At 38.4% G+C, this 20,394-nt stretch overlaps 1 protein-coding gene across 1 annotated transcript in view; it reads right to left on the reverse strand.

Moving 5' to 3' along the window:
* Brinp1 (BMP/retinoic acid inducible neural specific 1) overlaps positions 1–20,394 on the reverse strand; it is a 192,757-nt gene that overhangs the window by 59,173 nt on the left and 113,190 nt on the right. Inside the window, exons 3-5 of the mRNA XM_021161100.2 lie at positions 17,599–17,789; positions 7,202–7,371; positions 4,102–4,207 (exon numbers count right to left, since the gene is read on the reverse strand). Of these exons, the coding sequence (XP_021016759.1) occupies positions 4,102–4,207; positions 7,202–7,371; positions 17,599–17,789 (467 nt within the window). The remainder of the gene's footprint in view (positions 1–4,101; positions 4,208–7,201; positions 7,372–17,598; positions 17,790–20,394) is intronic.

Raw genomic sequence — 20,394 nt, forward strand, 5'->3', positions numbered from 1 at the left:
TGTTGTGTCTGGCTTATTCTCCCTGTGAGACTTTCCTATATTGCTGCATGAAGCAGTGACATGTTCTTTCTCATCATTGTATAGGGGACATGTACTATCACTATACTTATTTTCTTGATGATATACATACATTTTAATGGTTTCTTTTTTTTCAATTTTGATTGAATTTGCTATAAGCAGTCATAGCTTTCTGTGAACTTGGATACACTTCTCTTGGCATATCTCTATGAGTTAAATTTTTTGGGTAACAGCAAAAACACATATGCGATTCTTAGTATATATCATCAAAAGTTTTCCAAAATGGCTGTAACTAATTTATGCTCCCTCTGGCAAAGTGTGCGAACACCCGTGACTTCAGTTCTCATTTCTTGGTACTGTCAAGCTTTCACATTTGTGGCATGGAGTTCTGTGCTCAGATAGTGTTAGAAGGCAGTTTTCATCTACATTTTTTCTGATAATTTAAGCATCTTTTCAGATGTTTCTCATCTATAGATTCTTATTTGTGAACTACTTACACCTGTATTTTATCCATTTTCTTTCTTTTTTTAACCTGGCTTACTTCCTTATTCTAATATCATATAGAAGTTATTCATATATTTTATATCAGATCTCTGTCATGCATTGTGTTGCTAACATTTATACTCTATTACTAGTATATTTTATGAAAAGAGTTTTAATTTTAATGTGTTCAATATTCAGTCTTTTTTTATATATATACTGAGTATTTTTAGACCATTGCATATGACCTATTCAGAGTAATTCTGTTTTGTAGTTAAAAGGTTTCTTTGATCTCTTTTGATGTCTTTTGCTATGACTCCTTCACCTGTACTGGAGATATAAACTACCCTTTTTTCTGAACCCTTCATTCTTCCTATTACAGTACACATTACCTTGAATCATAGATGTTTGTCTATTCATCTCCTCTGTAGCATCCCCACATCCCATTGAATCAATTATTGAAATACTTCAATGTCTTTTTTTCATTGAACATGTATCATAATGCTTCCAAAATCTCTCTCAAATTGGTCTATCATTTTATAAGCCCAATGGCCCCACTGTCACAAATCTCATCCCATTTGCTCGACCTACACAGAAAAAGAATGTCATTCAAAAATATAGTTCTCTTCATGCAATATTTTTTTAAATTTTCCCAGTATGCCTACTTTTCTTACATTTATATTCAGCTCATTAGTGTGGATCAGAACTTGCAAAGACTTTTAAATAGTATTGTGTTTTTCTCACCACTGAGCCTTCTGTTTTAATCTCATAAGACTTTAATTTCCTGGAATGTTTCTTTATAAAGAGTCTTCTGTCAGCCTCTGCAACTATGTCCCTGCCTTCCCACTTATTCTTCAGGTCTCAAGCTGTGTATATTTCTCACAGGCATAATCCTTACAAAACATCTGTAATCTGATATCATGTAACAGTGCCCATAATCTTCTCTATTAAAATCTACTACATTTATTGCTGGTGTTTTGCTCTCTCTGTAAAGTGCATGTTTTCTTGAAGTAGAAGCTATGATTCTATTGATCTTCATTTTATCATTTTCCTCAACTTACTATTGAAATGAATGTGTGTGTATGTGTGTGCGTGTTACAAGGTAACATAGGTCCATAGGTCATACTACCTAAGTATTTTATATTCAATCATAAAACATATATAAAGATATATGCATACATAGCAGATATAAATAAATATAGTACATACATAGAGGTATTGACTTGAGTAATCAGTGTTCATACATGTAGTCTACTTGTAAATTTGAACCACGGCTTGGGTAAATATTTGTTGATTCATTTTTATAAAAGTCAATATTGGCCACTAGTAAAGAATTAAAACACTCCCATCCAGGCAAGACTTCCAGTGGAGGGATAGGAATACCAATTCAGCCACAAAAGTTGGACCTACAATTTGTCTTGCCTACAAGATGTGGGATAAAGGTGGCAGAGAAATTGTGGGAGTGGCTCACCAATGCCTGGTCCAGCTTGAGACTCAGGCAACAAGTGATACACTCTTCAGAGGGCCAATAGCCAGAATACGGACTCAATTCTTCAGCTCAACTCTGAAAAAAAATTAGAGGACAGGATTGTCAACAAGTACTCCCTTTGTGGCAAGTATACTTCTAGCAATGGCACCCATGGACTTCTCAGGTTTTGGAAGGCAAGGTCTTATACAGAAGTATTTGAGAGAGAAGAAATTTAAAATTCAAAGTGAAAATTAATATATAATTAAAAAAAAGAAAATGTGAGGACAGAAGGCGAAAAATCCTTGAAGCTTAAGCTTTCCTGGATCCATAGTAAACTAGATTCCAGGTGTTGTAAAAACTTCAAAATTTTCGTTGATAGTAACATTTGACTAGTTTTACTAAGCTAATTACAATTATAGATTATCATTCTATGTGGCCTCAGCATGCATAAAAATTGAGAAAACATACACTGGCATCCAACTGCCTAGACTGAAATCTTGAGTATAGTTTTAAAGACTTGCTCAAGTATCACATGAACTAAGATGCTGAAATTTCTAGTTCATCCAAGTCACATGGGCCATGCAATCCCCCCCTCTTTTTTTTAACTTCAGTCATCCCATTTATTTTTTTTCTCTACTAAAGGGAGTAATATAATTTGTTTCTAAGTATCTGAGATGTTAGTGGTGTGTGTGTGTGTGTGTGTGTGTGTGTGTGTGTGTGTGTGAGTTTGTGTGTGTGTGTGAGCTGAAGCATGAAACCATTATATTGGACTGAGTTTCTCCAGGAGATATTCATTTAGGAACCTGAGTGAAAGTCTTAAGCTCTGCTTACACTGTTTTCCAATTATGGTCTGTAACAAGTTCATGAATCAGAGAACTGTCAAGGAAGTAGAACAGGGAAGGCTTATTAGGATCTCCTAAGCACTGTGCCTGCCAGTCTTACCCTAAGTTCTTCCCACTGATATTCAGAATCGTCTTTAGCATATACTTTTTTGGGAAGGTCATGATTTTTGTCTTCTCAAAGTTGAAGCATACCATTCTTTTTTTGACTGTAAAATTAATATGTAATCATTGAAGGAATGTCAAAAAGGCAACTAGAAGCTTAAAATAGTATATAACTTCACTCTCCCAAAGTAACCTCTTTTGACATTTCAGCTAAGACCAGTCACATTGAATAAGAAATCTTCCAGTGTTTAATTAATACCAGATCAGTTTCTCTTATTCTAGAAAATTCATTACTAATAATATTTTTCTAGTGGCCTAATATTATGTTTTACAGATGTGAGATAAAGCACTTACATTTCACATATAGAAATTGAGATCATTTTATAGTGTTTAAAAATATATAAAGGAAAGGAAAGGGGTTGTGATGCAATTGTACTATAATCTCAAAAAGTTACAGAAAACATATATTGTTTATTATGACATCAGGATATATATTATATATTATATAATATATCCCCTTTCTTCTCTGGGATATAAATTAAAAAGTGTAAATTTAATCATTTAAATTTAACAAAGCAAACTGAAACATTTACAAAAATTAAAAAACTAATCCCCATAATGGTCCTGCTATTAAAGGTCATGTCCAAATGTATCTTTCTAGATACCAGCCAGCACTGAGCATTTCTAGTTCTTAACTCTATAAAATGTGCATTAATCTTTTTATTAAAAAAAAAACCACAGATGATGAGCCAAAATAAGGAAGAAATTACAGAGAATATTATTTGTTTGTTTGAGATTTAGACATCACTTTCCAAAACACACTAGAAATCAAATGAATAAGATGATAAGATATGAAACTTTAATATATAGTATGTCTGGGGCATCAGGCAACTATAAGTAATACAGTTCAGACATTTTTATCAAAGTAATCAGATAGAGCTCATATTTTCATGGTTTTTTTCCTGAGAACTAATTAATAACCATATTTTAATACTCTGTTCATGTTAAAATTCTTATGGATCAATTCACACCTGCCTGATTTCATTATTTCTAAGTTTTATTTTATTTTTTTTTTTCTGTTTTTTCCCTCTTCCCTATTCTCCTTGTGCCTCATTCTCACTGGTCCTGTCTGGTACAATTATCAACCCCTACAAACATCTAGTCCTGACCCATTTTGCATCAGTTTCCTACCTTGAAGGTGCAGTTTGCTCTCCGTGCTTTGCAGAAGGACAGAACTCACAGAGTCCAGATTGTCATAGCTGTTACAGCCCAGAGGCCCAGTGCGTGTTTCAGTGACCTAGAGTGGACATTAAGTGAGAGGGGTGTAAGTTAGGAAGGCTGGTTTGTTTATAGCATAGCCTAACAAGTAATTCTACATCTAAGATGGTTCCAGAATGCCTGGCCTGTGCCTGGAACTGTGTGTGGCTCAGGAGAAACAGACAGGAGAGCAAGGACGACCAAATACACAGACTGAATCCAGTGTTCACTCTCCACCACCACTTCTCACTTCACAGTGTCACAGAATGCTTCATATGAAGGAATACACTGAAGCACAACTATGCAATTCTAAAGCCTAGGCTTCAGAATCAGGGGAAAAAAGCCACTATAATTATGTTGCTGTATGACATAAGGAAGTCACTTAACTCCTCTAAGCTATGAATGACTTCCAGGGAGGCTGTGGGACACATGTGAAGACTTTAAGTGCCTGGCACAGGGAGTCTTCAGAAATGGCCAGCTGATTACAAAATGCCTCTATAAATGGCAAGGAGTATATGGGTGCTTTTACCAGGCAAAAAGAATTCAATCATCCCCATTTGTCAAAAGAAGGCTCAGCAATAACTACAATCAGGGCCACTGCAGGATTAAAAAAAAAATCTGGATTCTATCATGTATCTGTGACATTGTCTACCAAGATTCAAAGTGGCGACAAAAGGGAACCTACGCATGGAATGAAAATAACCATGGCATTAAAATGGTTTCTTATATAAAGGCCCTTTCCCCTTCTCGCCATTCTTTCAAGCTGACATGGGTGTTCAACTGTAAAAGTACAGCCTCCACTGAAGTTGTGGGAAAGTCAACACATAGCATCTCTTTCATGTAGGCTGGTATGGTCTTTCCTCATTCTCTAGCTTCTCTTCTCTGTAAAGTTGCCAATGCTCTTGCATAAAGGGACAAAGTGACTACAGCTTTCAGTTTATTGTTATCAATATCATCATCATCATCATCATCATCCACATGCATATGTATCTCTACACATGTTCACATTATATAATTGGGAGACTGCATCTCACTGGATGTGTATAGTAAACGGGGGCAATGTTGTTCAGTTTGTTGTCTCCTTCAAACTTTACTTGCATAGGAGGGAATGGAACTCAGATAAATATGTTTATGCAGTAATCACCTTTACTGGCTGACCGATACTTCTTCCTTCCTTCCTTCCTTCCTTCCTTCCTTCCTTCCTTCCTTCCTTCCTTCCTTTTAAATAAGTCCTTCCTTCTATGCTGAATAATAGCATACTCCTTATTGAGTAAGAATTAAGACTACTAACTTATTTTACTATAGTTACCATATCTGAGTCATAGGCTGGCTTTCTCCAAATCTAGAAGTGAGGCAAGTTTTAGTGTTGTGAGTCCTGAGATAGCTTCAAGCCAAGGGGGAAAAAAAAAACCCTCCCAGAGCCAAGATGTGCAAAGAAGCCAGTGATAGTGTAAAAAATGAAACATTGAGAGACCTCTGTGCAATTTGTTTGAGAAATCCCTCCTAAAGGGGCAGGCTGCACATTTCAGGATGCACAGAAGAGGATTTTCTCCTGACAGGGCTTCAATATCTCAATTCTGTACCCCATCTGGGGGTAGAGAACTATTTGGTAATAGTGAAAACCAAGCCTTTGCAGATTCCCAACTCAGATGGCTTCATAAAGATCTGTCTCTGGTGCCAAACTCCTTAATAACATAATTCCCCCAATATAGGTGATTCTTCTTGGATAAGCTGGTCCTTTGCCAAACTGATTAATTTCTCTCCTTAGTACTTTTCCTCCTCATTTAGGTTCTCTTGTGCTTACAAGTTTCTTTACTAATGATCAATTTCTGATTCAAGCTGCCTGAGTCTAACTTGACCTTCCCCTCTGTCTCGTTTCCCTAGTGATGTCTTAGAGATTTTTAATATGAAACAAGATCTACATTTTATACAGACGTTAAAGACTGAGATGGAAAATGTAGGCATAATCTAGTTTAAGAAAATTTAGGACAGGGAAAAATATCCTCTGACGAATTAATTCTTTATTTCAAGGACTTTCTTTGCAGAGGTCATCTTGAAACTCACTGTACTGGAAATGGAATCTTAAATTTCCTGTACTGCAAGCCACTGACTTGAGAGTCCAGAGCTAATATAGCCAACATGTCTCCTTGACTTTGAATTAGTTAAAATTGAATCAACTTACAAAGGTACTTTCTTTGTAGACATAGTCAAGTGTTCAATAATCACATATGACTAAACCTACTTCCTGGCCAGTAAAGATAGAGATATTTCCAGCATCTCTGATGTTTCTGTGAGCAATGTTGATGCACATGAGCATGGCTCAGTGTACTGGCTTCTTTTGTGTCAACTTGACATAGCTGGAGTTATCACAGAGAAAGGAGCTTCAGTTGAGGAAATGCCTCCATGAGATACAATTGTAAGGCATTTTCTCAATTACTGATCAAGGGGGAAAGGCTCCTCATGGGTGGGACCATCTCTGGGCTGGTAGTCTTGGTTCTATAAGAGAGGAAGCTGAGCAAGCCGGGGAAGCAATCCAGTAAAGAACATCCCTCCATGGCCTCTGCAGCATCTCCTGCTTCCTGACCTGTTTGAGTTCCAGTTCTGACTTTCTTGGTGATAAACAGCAGTGTAGAATTGTAAGCTGAATAAACCCTTTCCTCCCCAGCTTGCTTCTTGGTCATTATGTTTGTGCAGGAATAGAAACTCTGACTAAGACACTCAGTGAGCAGCATGTCTGAGTGTTCATTTGTAAGCAGATAGTTGTCCATAAAAGCATCTATTTAACATAGATTGATAGCACTGTAGTTAATTCTGCAATGGGCATAAGATAATATATAAATAACTCAGTAGGTAAGGCCACTCTAATGAAGATACTCCTTTTGTAAGAGATTATTTGGTAATATCGATCTGAGTGCTAGATAGTGGGAAAATGGCATACACCGGTATGAAGCTAAGTATGTTGGTTATCTGTGTTCAGATTGTCTCTATCATGGTTCTGCTGACTTGAGAATCTAAGTGCACCCTCACGCTCTACCTTGATTGCTCCAGTTGAAATCTGGATCTCATGGAGTCTTCTCATGGTGCCATCACGGTCGACAAAGTAGGATGATGCAAGCTGGTGCAAAGCTTCAACACTTTGGGTAGCATTCCCTGACTTCCGGTCCAGGCGACTTTTGTCCATGTACATGGTCAAAGCCTCCTCTCCTGCATGGGAAAGGACAGAAGATGAGAAAAGTTACTCCTATTTCAGTGTGGGAGGAGGGGATCAAGATCTGGGATGCTGAAAACAGACTTATGCTCCAACCAACTGGTCCGAATATCCCTGTACCTATAACATCAAGGGCACAGTGGAGAAAATTGAATCCAGAAGTTGTTATAGATCCCATTAAAGCAATCGCCATAAATAATGCTCAGCAATCAAAGGCCATTTCCAAATAAACCTGTACATATATCTCAAGGGCATTGTCTTACCTAATGAAGTCATCTACTTCTAAGAAGTTTATAAGGGATTTGGCATAGATATTTTTTCCTTGTTCTTCTTCTGTTTCTTCAACACAATTTAATTCTTCCTTTTCCCTTTCTCTACTGTTTTCTTGTCACTTCTGAATTCACATCCACCCTTCACTTCTCACAGTACTCATTTTTAGACAGATAAATGACAGGTAATCGATATATAGATTAATGATAGACAGATATAGGAAAGGGGGTAAGTACACAACTAAATACTTAGGTGGATTATGAAGAAAGAGAGAGAAAGAGAGAAAGAGAGAGAGAGAGAGAGAGAGAGAGAGAGAGAGAGAGAGAGAGAGAGAGAGAGAATACTTTAGGTGATTGATGAATGGGCAGTAGGATTAAGATATGGTATAGCTGAGCCCTCAGGTAGTACTATGTCCAATTTTCTGAGGAACCGCCAAACTGCTTCACCATGTAACAAGAACACATGCTCCACTATGTTTATAGAAGCCTTTGTTGGGTCTCCCGGGGCCCAAGTCTTGAGAACGAGACCTCGAGAAACACAGCTTGACTACAAATTACTGCAATGACAAGAGGTTTTTATTCCAACGTGCATAGGGTTGCTCAGCCTTGCAGGGAGAGTCAACCCCGATTGTCAAAAGTACAGCTTCTTTATACTCTTTTGAAAAAAAGGGGGGGGGGCTTCACAGTGATATCATTATTCGCTAGCAAAGCAATAGTATATTTTTAATTTTAGTGATCAGTTGTTGATGTACCAGAAAACCTTGTCCACAAGGTTAGGGCAGTATGCGGTTTATCTCGGAATTCAAACTGAGGCAGGGATTCAAAGGACTATTATCTGTGTTATAGCTAGTTTTGAGAACAGCTAATCTTGCTCCAGCAGCTATGGTCATCATGACCTCTTAGTCAGTCCTCTCAGATGGGGAAGGGGCCAGGTGGTATTGAACTATTGAACTTGTTTATATTGGCAGGGAAAGGAAGTATTTCTCAAGCAGCAGGGGGAAGGGAAAAGCTTTTGCAAACAGCTTTGGTACACATTAGCCAAGCTAAAAACTATATTTCTTCACCTTATTTATAATAAGCAGAAGCTGGAGAGAACCCAGATGTCCATCAACAGAGGAATGAATACAGAAAATATGGTACATTTACGAAATGGAGTACTAAACAGCTATTAAAAGCAAGGAATTCATGAGGTTCTTAGATAAATGGATGGAACTAGAAAATATCATCTGGAGTGAGTTAACCCAATCACAAAAGAACACACATGGTATGCATTCACTGATAAGTGACTATTAGCCCAGAAGTTCGGAATACCCAAGATACAATTCACAGACCACATGAAGCTCGAGAAGAAGGCCACAGTGTGGATACTTCAGTCCTTCTTAGATGGGGGGGATCAAAATTCCAATGGGAAGAGATACAGAGAGAAAGTTTGGAGCAGAAACTGAAGGAAAGGCTATCCAGTGACTGTCCCACCTGGGGATCCATCTCATATACAGTTACCAAACCCAAACACTATTATGGATGCCAACAAGTGTTTGCTGACAGGAGCCTAATATAGCTGTCTCTTGAGAGGCTCTGCCAGTGCCTGAGAAATACAGAGGTGGATGCTCACAGTCATCCATTGGACAGAGCACAGGGTCCCCAATGGAGGAACTAGAGAAAGGACCCAAGGAGTTAAAGGGGTTTGCAGCTCCATAGGATGAACAATAATCTAAACCAACCAGTATACCCATAGCTCCCAGGAACTAAACCACCAACCAAAGAGTACACATGGAGGGCCTCAAGGCTTCAGCCACATTTGTAGCAGTGGATGGCCTTGTGGGACATCAATGAGAGGAGAGACCCTTGGTTTTGTGAAGGCTTGATGACCCAGTGTAGGGGAATGCCAGGACAGGGAAGCAGGAGTGGTTGGGTTAGTGAACAGGGGGAGAGGGAATGGGATAGGGGGTTTTCGGAGAGGAAATGAGGAAAGGGGATAAAATTTGATATGTGAATAAAGAAAATATCTAATAAAAATAAAAAATATTACCTTTCAAAACAGATATGGATGAATTATATCTTACAGATGTAAATACAATTATATGAATTTATATACTTTCTTCCATGAATTTTCCTAGAAATCCATATGTAGATTCCTAATACTACTCCTAAGATGACTAAGCTATGATGGTATTGGATGTACATAATAATCTAGTTCAATGTCAGACTGTGAAAAATTCTAGATAATGTCAGCATGTAGACATGGCTACCACATACCTGCCTCCATTTTTTTCTGACAACATGACCACATTTCTTAATTGTCCCTCTTAAATATGTCACCCACTTTAATCATTAGTAATGTGGGAAAAATAAAAAAGAACAACAAAACCCAGCAACAAAACTACATCAAAAATTCCCTTTGGGATTATAAGAAAGAATGGAAAAGTTAGGATGCAACAACTCCCTTTATTTCAATTTAACACTCAACAATCAATTAGCATTTGACTCTGCCTGCAGCTCAATGCTAGAGCATGTTCTAAGAATGCACAAATTAAGCTACAACTTCAACCCCAGCCACCACAAAGGAAAGCTGGAAGATGAGAGAAGTAAGATGAGAGATGTGGTGGGTGGGAAGTTAGAAGACAAAATAACAAACCAAAGAGACAAAACAACCAGCCAAAGAGACAAATTAGAAAAACATGCAAACTAAACAAAGAGATAAAGGTGGAAGAGAAATTGGGGGAACACAGGACAGATGGAAAGGACAGATCAGAGTACATATAATCATATTTCTTTCCCATACAAAAATTACAGAGTTTTTAAAATAAATAAAAAATTATGAAAAAGTAAGTTAGTTGGTTATTGGTTTTCATATAGACTAAGACCTTAGACTGAGCCTGTCTTGGCTGGAACTAGTTTACATCAGTTTAGATACTTCATGTGTGAAATAATGATACAAGTTGCATTTACTTCCATCACAGGAAATACTTGTATGCTACATGGCATTGAGCAAACATTGTATTACTATGAATTATAAGGATTTGATAATTTTAGATATACAAAATATACTTGTTACCATTATATATAATAAATAAAATAAAATATTTAGAGATCACAATCTCACAGTTCATTCCAAGGCATAAAGCCTCATATGTAGGCCAACTGGAAAGCTTTTAGAATACTGATGACTTTTTAAGTTGAATGAAGAAAGGACAGGAAATTTACTTTCAGGAGGAGTGTGCTCCCCGCCCCCAGCCCCAACTGTTTAACTTTTGAAATCTTACCCAGCTTTCTAGGACATTGCTAATGCCATTTCCACTTGCCAACCCTGTATCTGGCATTCCCGACTACATCCCTAAGAATCATATAGGGATGCCTCTAAAACCATGCCCTCAACCTAAGAGAAGGAATCATTTACCTTCCATTCCCTCAGGTTGAGCGTTCAGCTCAGGTCCACTGTTTGCTGGGCATATCCCTGTTTGAGTATTTTTTTTTGGGGGGGGGGATATTGAGACTTTTTATATACATATATTTTTATCTTCAAACAGGTTATTCCATTTATGCTTTATTTTCAGGGCTTACATTGGAAAAAAATCATACTTTAACCATTTAAAAAGACAGGGAATCAATTTGTTTCTATCTGCCCACAACGAGTTAATACTCAAAGTGTTGTCCACCCATTGCAAATGTTTGGAGTCATGGCAGCTAAATAATGTCATGAGATTTGGGATATAATAGATACTGTTTTGCTAATTTGTCACAATGACAAAAGAATAGGACACTGAGCTATGCTATAGAACTACACAAGAATATTTAGCATTGCTGGGCGTGGTGGAGCACGCCTTTAATCCCAGCACTCGGGAGGCAGAGGCAGGCGGATTTCTGAGTTCGAGGCCAGCCTGGTCTACAGAGTAAGTTCCAGGACAGCCAGGGCTCTACAGAGAAATCCTGTCTCGAAAAACAAACAAACAAACAAAAAAATAGCACTTCTCATTAGCAGTAGGCTTCTTACCACTTTGTTGATATGATGCTATTTTAAATATGCTTCATTAAGTCAAATGTATGATTAAATTGATTTCCATCACTTTTCTGTTTCCTTTTTAAAATGTAGTCTTTAGAAATGTATCTGGTTCATAGTAACCCTTGGAAAGTTAGTTAGGGTAGGACTGGGGTATAGCTCAGTTAGTGAAGTATGTGCTCAGCATATCCAAAGCCCTGAGTCTTAAACCCAGCCATTATTTCCCTAAAGGAGGTTTTCTCTCTCTCTCTCTCTCTGTGTGTGTGTGTGTGTGTGTGTGTGTGTGTGTGTCGGTGTGTGTCGGTGTGTGTCGGTGAGTGTTGGGGTGTTTGTTTGGTTTTTAACTGCAGAAAAGAAAGAAAGCATAAAAAGAAAGAAGAGAGGAACAGGAAGGGGGACAGAGAGAGATAAAATATGAGATGTTGGGTGAATTAGTTGGTTAGTAGTGGTTAACGTCTCAGGCCTGGGAACCTGACTAGCCACATATAAACTAGTTAATACATAGAGAGATTTTAAAATAGGTTACAGTGCTTACGCTTGGGATTACATAGTCTTTCTACTATCCAGAGAGGGCTGTAGGAAAAAGCAGCTTAAGATCATTTTCGGGTTCCAGATGAAGCACTTAGGGCAGTGGGACGTGCAGACTGAAAGGCAGACCAGTGTGTAAAACCTCTGGGTTTTTTTCTTTGTCTGGTTGGTTGGTTTTTTGTTTGTTTGTTTGTTTTTTCAAGACAGGGTTTCTTTGTTTAGCCTTGGCTTTCCTGGAAATCACTCTGTAGACCAGGCTGGCCTTGAACTCAGAAATCCTCCTGCCACTGCCTCCCGAGTGCTGGATTAAAGGTGTGCGCCACGACTGCCCAGCTGTAAAACCTCTGAAGATAACAAAGACCCCAAGTCCTGAGAACCTGGTCTGTCTAGTTTTGCATACATTCATCAAGTAATACATGCTCCACTTTACTTCTATATTAAATATCACTGCTTTACAAAATAAACCCCACTCCCATGCCTGTCAACAATGTTCCTCTGCCTAACGCAGCCCTCTTTGTCTCTCTTTACTGCTCTGCTTGAACCCCCTTTTCCTCACTCTGCTTTTCTGCCCTGGATAACATTTATTCATTCCTCTTCATCTGATAAGATCATGCCTTGGAATCTGTCTTTCTGCCTCTCATTCCTCACCTTATTTGGGTGATAATGCTTTCTAAGTATTCCCACAATTCCATTTCAATTCTGCAACACACTACTTATCCTGTCCTTTGTTCTTCAGGGATTCCTAAGCTAACATCCTGTCGCTTGCGCTAGAGCAGAAATACTGTGAGGTCAGGGCACTGGTAAAGTTACTCCTACTTAGCACATGTAAGCATGAATTGTGTACTTAGTAAATAACGATATGGTTGTATACACAGAAATGAATGTAGAAGCATGCCAACTCTACCGTACTTATTTATTCACCCATCTTCCTGAGCAACTAGATTGAAATATCCCACAAAAAGGTATTCCAAGTACATCATGAGGTGCCATGTACCTTGACTGAATTCTGAACAGGATATAAGTTTGCATTTTCTCATAAATCCCCCATTCCCTTTGGACAACAGGAAATGCTACTACTCTCTTTGAGCCTGAAAAGTTCTAGCTTAGAGATGACTTTGCATCCAAGTGCACTTTGAGAGTCAGGGAGGGTGGGTGGTGGAGTGAGTAAATGTGAATCACCCAATTCATCTTTCTAATGTTCTCAATGCTTCTCCTAGGGTCCAAAAAAGAGCAGATGTTCACTTATCATTTGACAGGTAAATGGATGGGCAGAGGATGAATGTGTGGACAGATGATTGGATAAATGAATGCATCAATAGATGGGTAGAGAAGTCTATCATAAGTGAATGCTAGGAGTTAAGGCAATGAGGCAGTGGAAATAAATATTCCACATGTCAGCTTCGGCTCTCATAGAGGCCTATGGAACAGAAGGTGAAACAAGCCGGTTCCCTCTGGACTGAGAGCTGGCAGAAGCAAGCCTTAGATCAAGAGGGGTTAATGGACTTCTTGCTGCATTATTAAGACTTAATTTTGTGTATATTAAGAGAATGTGCTGTTTGGAGCTACATTCCCACTTGGGCATTTCTGCAAATTGCCTCTTCACCCCACACAGGCCTTTCCTCAGTCTTCGAGTTTCTCCAGCATCTTGTCTTACTCCCCGAAGCACTTTTCCTTGGAGGAACAAAGCAAGAATCTAACTCCAGCTCACAGAAGATGGAGAGAGCTGGGAGCTGGTGATTGTACTTTTTGAGTCAATGGAAAATACAGCTCTGTGGAAGGTCCTGAGGAACCGAAACTTGGGGTGCTTTAATATCCTTTCTCTGGAAACATGATGTTATTATCAGCCATCATCTCAGCCAAAACACTGTTTTCTGATATGCAATGTGGGGCATACCAAGTTCCCTCACAAGAACAGGTAAGTGAACAAGGAAAGAGAATGAACACTCACACTTATGATAAGGTATAAATGTAGTGCACACATTTCTGTACATGCAAAAGCTCTCATATAAGCCTATCTGAAAATATGTACATATGTGAGACTGTGCACATATCCATACAATCACTCATAGCTAAGTTTGGGAGGAACACATGCATGCCTCTTAAACAGGTAGGCACATACTCCAAGCATGACTGCCAGCTTAATCAGGCATATCTCACAGATATCTAGTCTACAAAATGTTTTCTTTAACCCCCAAACACACTTTCAAAGGTACTACGGAAAATTACTACATGTAATTCCAGACACGGAATTTCTCCCTAAACTCATTTCCACCAGATCATTCTTATCAAGAGGGTTTGTGAATTTAACAGTTTTCATAAAACTTTAAAGAAACTCTTAAGTTGCTGGATCTTCCCGAGCTTGATTGTGTGCTTCCCACATCCTGTCCCTAGTCTTTCATTTCCCTAAAGAGCTGAGCAAATGCACTTCTTGTCCTGTATTCCACAGTTCAAGGCTCATCTTTTGTTATATAATTATGCCCTTAGGAACTTACTTGACACCTCAAAAGGTTTATCAAAGCATTTCTTCTCTGTGAATACAGTGTTCCCAGGAAGAAAAAAAAAACCTATAATAAATAATGTTTTCTACACTTCTTCCTATAGAGATTGGGAAACTGATATCCTGGCAGGAACCTGAGTTTCTGAATACCTCCCACTCTTCTACTGAGTGACAGGATATGGCTTTAATCATGGATTCCCTGAGTTCTTTAGCTCCATTAAATAATAACAGCGATGATAGCGACAACAATAGCAAGATTTGTGAGTGACAGTGTTTTGTTTTCTTCCCTTTAGCCACATGCCAGTGTTTGCTATACATATTTAAAGAAAGCTATTATTATGACAAGGTATAAAAGAGGAGACCAAGGCACAAAGAACGAAGTAACTTGAAAAAGTAACTTCTAAGATGACGAAAAGTGTCCAACAGAACTAGAAAGCAACTAGGCTCATTCTAGATCCTATTCTTTTCCTTAGAATCCCTTCCCTCCTGGTGCAGTAGGAAGCCTTTAAGAAATATTTTTTCAAGTCCAATGGGCCTCTCTTTGCAGTGATGGCCGACTAGGCCATCTTTTGATACAAATGCGGCTAGAGACAAGAGCTCCGGGGTACTGGTTAGTTCATATTGGACTTGCAAACTTTATATGCCCCAGTACAGGGGAACCCCAGGGCCAAAAAGGGGGAATGGGTGGGTAGGGGATTGGGGGGGNGGGTATGGGGGACTTTTGGGATAGCATTGAAAATGTAAACGAGGAAAATACCTAATAAAAAAAAAGAAAAAAAAAGAAATATATTTTCAAGTGACGATACGTGACAGACATCGCGCAGTTTTGAACATACAGTATTTGATCCATGGTAACTCTCGTCCTCTTAGCTGTCCTGCCCTTCCTTAGTGAAGCCTGAGTGAACATTCAGAGACTGCAGTCCAACATTGGATTTCAATTTAGTGCTTTGCATATTTTAAAGTATTGTGTTGTAAAAACAGGAGAGGAACAAGGCTCTGTGAATAATTTACCACCTTGTCTCGAAGAAATTAAAAATATATTTCATGGAGAAAGAAAAGTCTTTGGTTACTTGGAATTTCCAGGGACTGAGACCAAAGCCGGGCTTTTAATGGAAGAGTTGTGCATCACCTATATTTTTCCTGTGAAAAAGGAGCTGAGAGTCATTTAAAGGAAAGGATATAAGTGGATGCCATGTTCTGTAGAAATCACCTCATTTTCTTTTTACAAATGAGTATGATTTTTACTAATAATGCCACATTGAAAGTCCTTCTTAATTTACTATCAGCTTAATAAAAGGTAAAGATAAATGCCGATCAGTTGGTTGCTGGGGAGAAGAGATACTTTTATGAGTCGCCAAGTGGTTAAACATACAACTGATATGCAATTTTATAAATAATGAAGGTTTCATGATCAGGAAATCTTGAATTTTGAACTTAGCTGTGTCACTTATTAGCTGTATCCCCTCTGGGGTCTGACTTTATTATTTATAAAGTAAAAGTAAGTATTGGATTTTAACTTGCAGTTTGGAAAAATACAGCCAATATAAAATGACCACACAGCAGCAATCCTCATTAATTAGTGACTAAAGTGATTCTAGCTGTGAATGAATTTATTCAGCCAGCATCCCTACCCCAAGTCATCAAATTACTGATTTTCTGATTATCAAAATGTATATAAAGGATCTGGGGGGCATGGTCCAGTAAGTAAACTTCTTGCTCTGCAGCATGAGGACGCGTGTTTGGATGCCCAGAACCTATGTAAACAGGTGGCCATAACAGCATATGCCTATAACCTGAGGAGTGCTGGGGAGCTTGAGACAGAAGAGTTCCTGTGAGTTTACTAGCCAACCACTCCAAGTCAGTAAGCTTCAAGTTCAACAAGAGAGGTCTTCCAATGAGTAATACAGAAAGCAACTTGAGCTTATGGCATTCATATGAACTTGCATGTATGTGTATTTGCACACATGCTCACACACTAGAACATAGCCATGTTCACACATAGTGTATATTCAGTCTGAAAATTACTGCCATCTCCCTTTATCATGACTCTGTAGTGAATTAAAATGCTCCTGCTTCCTTGAGGTAAGTGTGAATTGTTCCAAAGGAGACGACGCATGTTGTAATAACACTTCAATCTGTCCAACAGGTTGATTTATTTTTCCCTAGCTTGGTCCATAACCACGTGCATCATCTCATCAGTTCTATACAGGTGCTGAAACACTAAAGATTTTCAGAAAGAACAGGGAATTTAGTTACTGAAGAAATAAATAGGAAAAAAAAATCCCTTAGTGCTTAAGGGATGTCAAATGATGCATTCAGGCAGGACACCATAACTTAAGTGCCCCAGTTTACACCAGTTCCCATTGTTCCTGTGGTCTTTTTCCTTGGCTTCAATCTACTCCCTTTACTCATTCTCTCACAGATGGATTGCCCTAGAAGGGAATATGGGTAAGGCTGAGTAGAGCAAAGCAATTGGCCTACTTTCCTGTTAACCTCTTCCAAGCCCATATAATATGCACATGATAGTCCACTTACATAAAGCTAACCTCAAATATCCCCCCTTAATGTTGACTGAAACAAAAAAAATTTCCCTAAATTCACATGACATTTATTTTCCCAAAATTAGATCCCATTCCAGAAGAATGACGGCAATGTTAACGTGAAACATTTTAAAAAAAATTTCAAAATATATTTCATTCCAATAGTTCATATTTCTGAGTTAATATTCCAAAATTAGACTTTATGTAGATGTGCATCATCTCTTCTGACATGATCTCAGCAGCCAAGACAGTTGGCATCTATGGAAATGCATGCTTTTGAGAGAGATATAATGGAACTGAGACTAATATGTCTTGGCTCTCAGAGCATCCCATACTCCTGTCATCCTGGAAACAAAAATGTTGGAATCATGGCTCAGTAGCTGCTGACCTACCTCCCAATGTAGCAGAGATGAGCAGGTGGGTGCCGTACTTTTTGATGATGGTATCAATGAACTGCTGAGTGGTGGGTCTCCTGCCAAGCAGACGGATGCTCCTTTGAAACTCCGGCATGAGGGGCACTGGGTGACGGACCAGGTCTCTCCTTTCTATGGCTGTGTTCCTCACCTTCCAACGGGCAAACTCCCTGCACAGGAGAGACGAGCAACATTCCTCAGCTTACATCTGTAACTGCCAGCTAAAGACCACAATTCATCACATTTAGTCACCTCTTCTAGAGGAGAAACTACCTATACTTAGTTATTATTATTATCATTATTATTATTTTCAGAATACATCTCACTATGTAGTCAGACTAGGCTGGAATTCACCTTATAACCCTAGTTGGTTTTGAGCTCAGGATGCTCTTGGCTCCACCTCTCAAGTACTGGTATAACGACTGTGTCCTCAGTTCTATAACTTCTTATATTTGACTTAGAATTTTCAACTCCATACAATTCATAAGTATTTACTGTGGTCCTTGGGATACTTAATCAGAGCCACAACCAGGCCCTTGAGTTTCTTGCTAAGCATCAAGAACATAAAACTCAGGGATCATTTTTTTTTACTAAGTTTTTAATGGAAAGACTGAGTTAAATGAAAGAATAATAAAGAGATACAAATAATAAATGATGATTGTGATGATGATTTCCATGAATTATAGTTAACAAGAGTAAACACTCCATTCTTTTCTAAATATCACACCAGTTCTGGATTACTATTCATTTCTGATTCCTTTTGTAGGAACAAGATCCCCAATCTACTTGCTTGCCCCTCACTCTCTCTAGACTGTGAATGTATTACACAGATAGAAATTTCTTAGTTAATCCCAGATTTAAACTCTAACCAGCTCAGTTGTGTTCTTCATGAAAGGATTTAGTATAAGCCTGAAAGGAGGAATGAATGAGTGAATGGGTGAAAGTAAGTAAGGGAACCAGGAAGAGAGATAGCAAGGGAATCTAGTAGAGAAACAAACAAAGGCCAGAACCTGGGCACAAAGCTACCTGAGACTCAAGACTTTTCACCAAGTAAGTGTTTGTCCCAGAGCTCATTTTACTACCATACTTTAATGGCAGTTCACATAATTAACACTTTTAAGAAGGAACAAAGCAATTCTCTGAAAACCATGGAGAAAAAGTATAAATAACTCTCTTCACTTAATGTAAACATGATTGGAACAAAGAAGCATTAAATTCAGAGCTTCTCATATTGTTGAATTTACTACAAAATCTGTGTTACAACACTCGACAAAATATGTTTCCTCTGTACATCACTGCACATCTACAAAAGCCAGTGGACATTATTTATTTTTGACTGTTGGTATGAGGATTCTATGAAAGATACTGTGACAAAGACTGGAAATTTACAGGGCATTAATCTAATGTTTGACATTGTTTTTTTTAACTTTATCCCCTTAATACTTCCTACACACACACATGTAATCACTACAGATGCATTGGTAGTAAACCGGAAACATGCAAACTAAGACAAGAGCCGAGGCTTAGTAGTATTTGGCTCAGGTTGCTTCTGCTCTAATAGCACCTTTCATTCCTACCAATAGTGCAGCTTCCCTGGAGTGATCACTACATTGACCTGCCTTATTTACATACTCTGGATAAATACAATAGTCAGGGGGGACTGTAAAGTCAGCCCAGATAAATGAGGAGAACCAATGTTTATTGAAAGTTATCTTTCCCCCATCCCCTTTTAGAGAATGGAAAAAGGAAATCCGATAGATGAAGACAGGGCCACGGGGTAAAAGAAAAGTGAAAATCATTAGAATCATGCTGGAATATGCTCAAGTAATGTGCTGGTGTCATCTGACCTTTGACCCACAGAAACTTGAGTTCAGAAAAAAGATTCAGTACCAGGATTCATCTGTGAATCCAAACAGCTATGATAAACATCAGGATAAGGAAGCATTTTCTATGATTGTAGAACAGTTCAAATTTCAAGGCATTATAAGATATGATAAATGTATTTGTAAGTCAATCAAGTACAATCAATAAAACAGTAAAGGGCACCTATAATCATAACATAGTGCCTATGCTGAGGAAGCTACCCAGGAAGGAAGAGAATTTCCATATTGCTGTAAATTAAGTTACACATGATGTATAAGGAAGGATATGAGTATTTCATGGCTGCAGAACAGTTCTGAGAGGAATTCATGTACATATTCAAGTTTTGAAGTTTGAATGTGGTGTTGACTACATTTTCAAACACTGTCCATGTGGATAAGAGGACAGCAACACAGTCAGCGATTATTAAAGTTAGAATTTAGTATTGGAGCACCAAAGTAGAAGGTGAGGAATACAGGAGTGGGTGGCATGAAGAAAGAGTACATGAAGGTAACAAGGCAGGCTGAGGGAGGAGTGTAGAAAGCCAACAAAGAAGTAAGGGAGTAATTTGCATTGTAATCCCAGTGAGTCCTGCACTCAGCAGCATTGACTCTTCTAATGAATATCAAGTAATGGAATACTGCTTCATGAGAAATTATAAAATCCCAGGATATCTTCTTCACCTTCATTTCTTCTTTTCTTGTTACCGCACTGTGAGATTTCCATGGGCTGAGCCATGTTATGAAGTTAGCCAGAAGGTAACTGAAGCTTTGTGAGATACCCACCCAGTTTGATAACACACAGTGAGATAACACTGTGAAAGAACTCAAGAAGGTGGACTCCAGAAAGTCAAATAACCCCATTAAAAAATGGGGCTCAGAACTGAACAAAGAATTCTCACCTGAGGAATACCAA

The sequence above is a fragment of the Mus caroli genome, chromosome 4 (assembly GCF_900094665.2).
Source record: "Mus caroli chromosome 4, CAROLI_EIJ_v1.1, whole genome shotgun sequence".
NCBI lineage: Eukaryota > Metazoa > Chordata > Mammalia > Rodentia > Muridae > Mus > Mus caroli.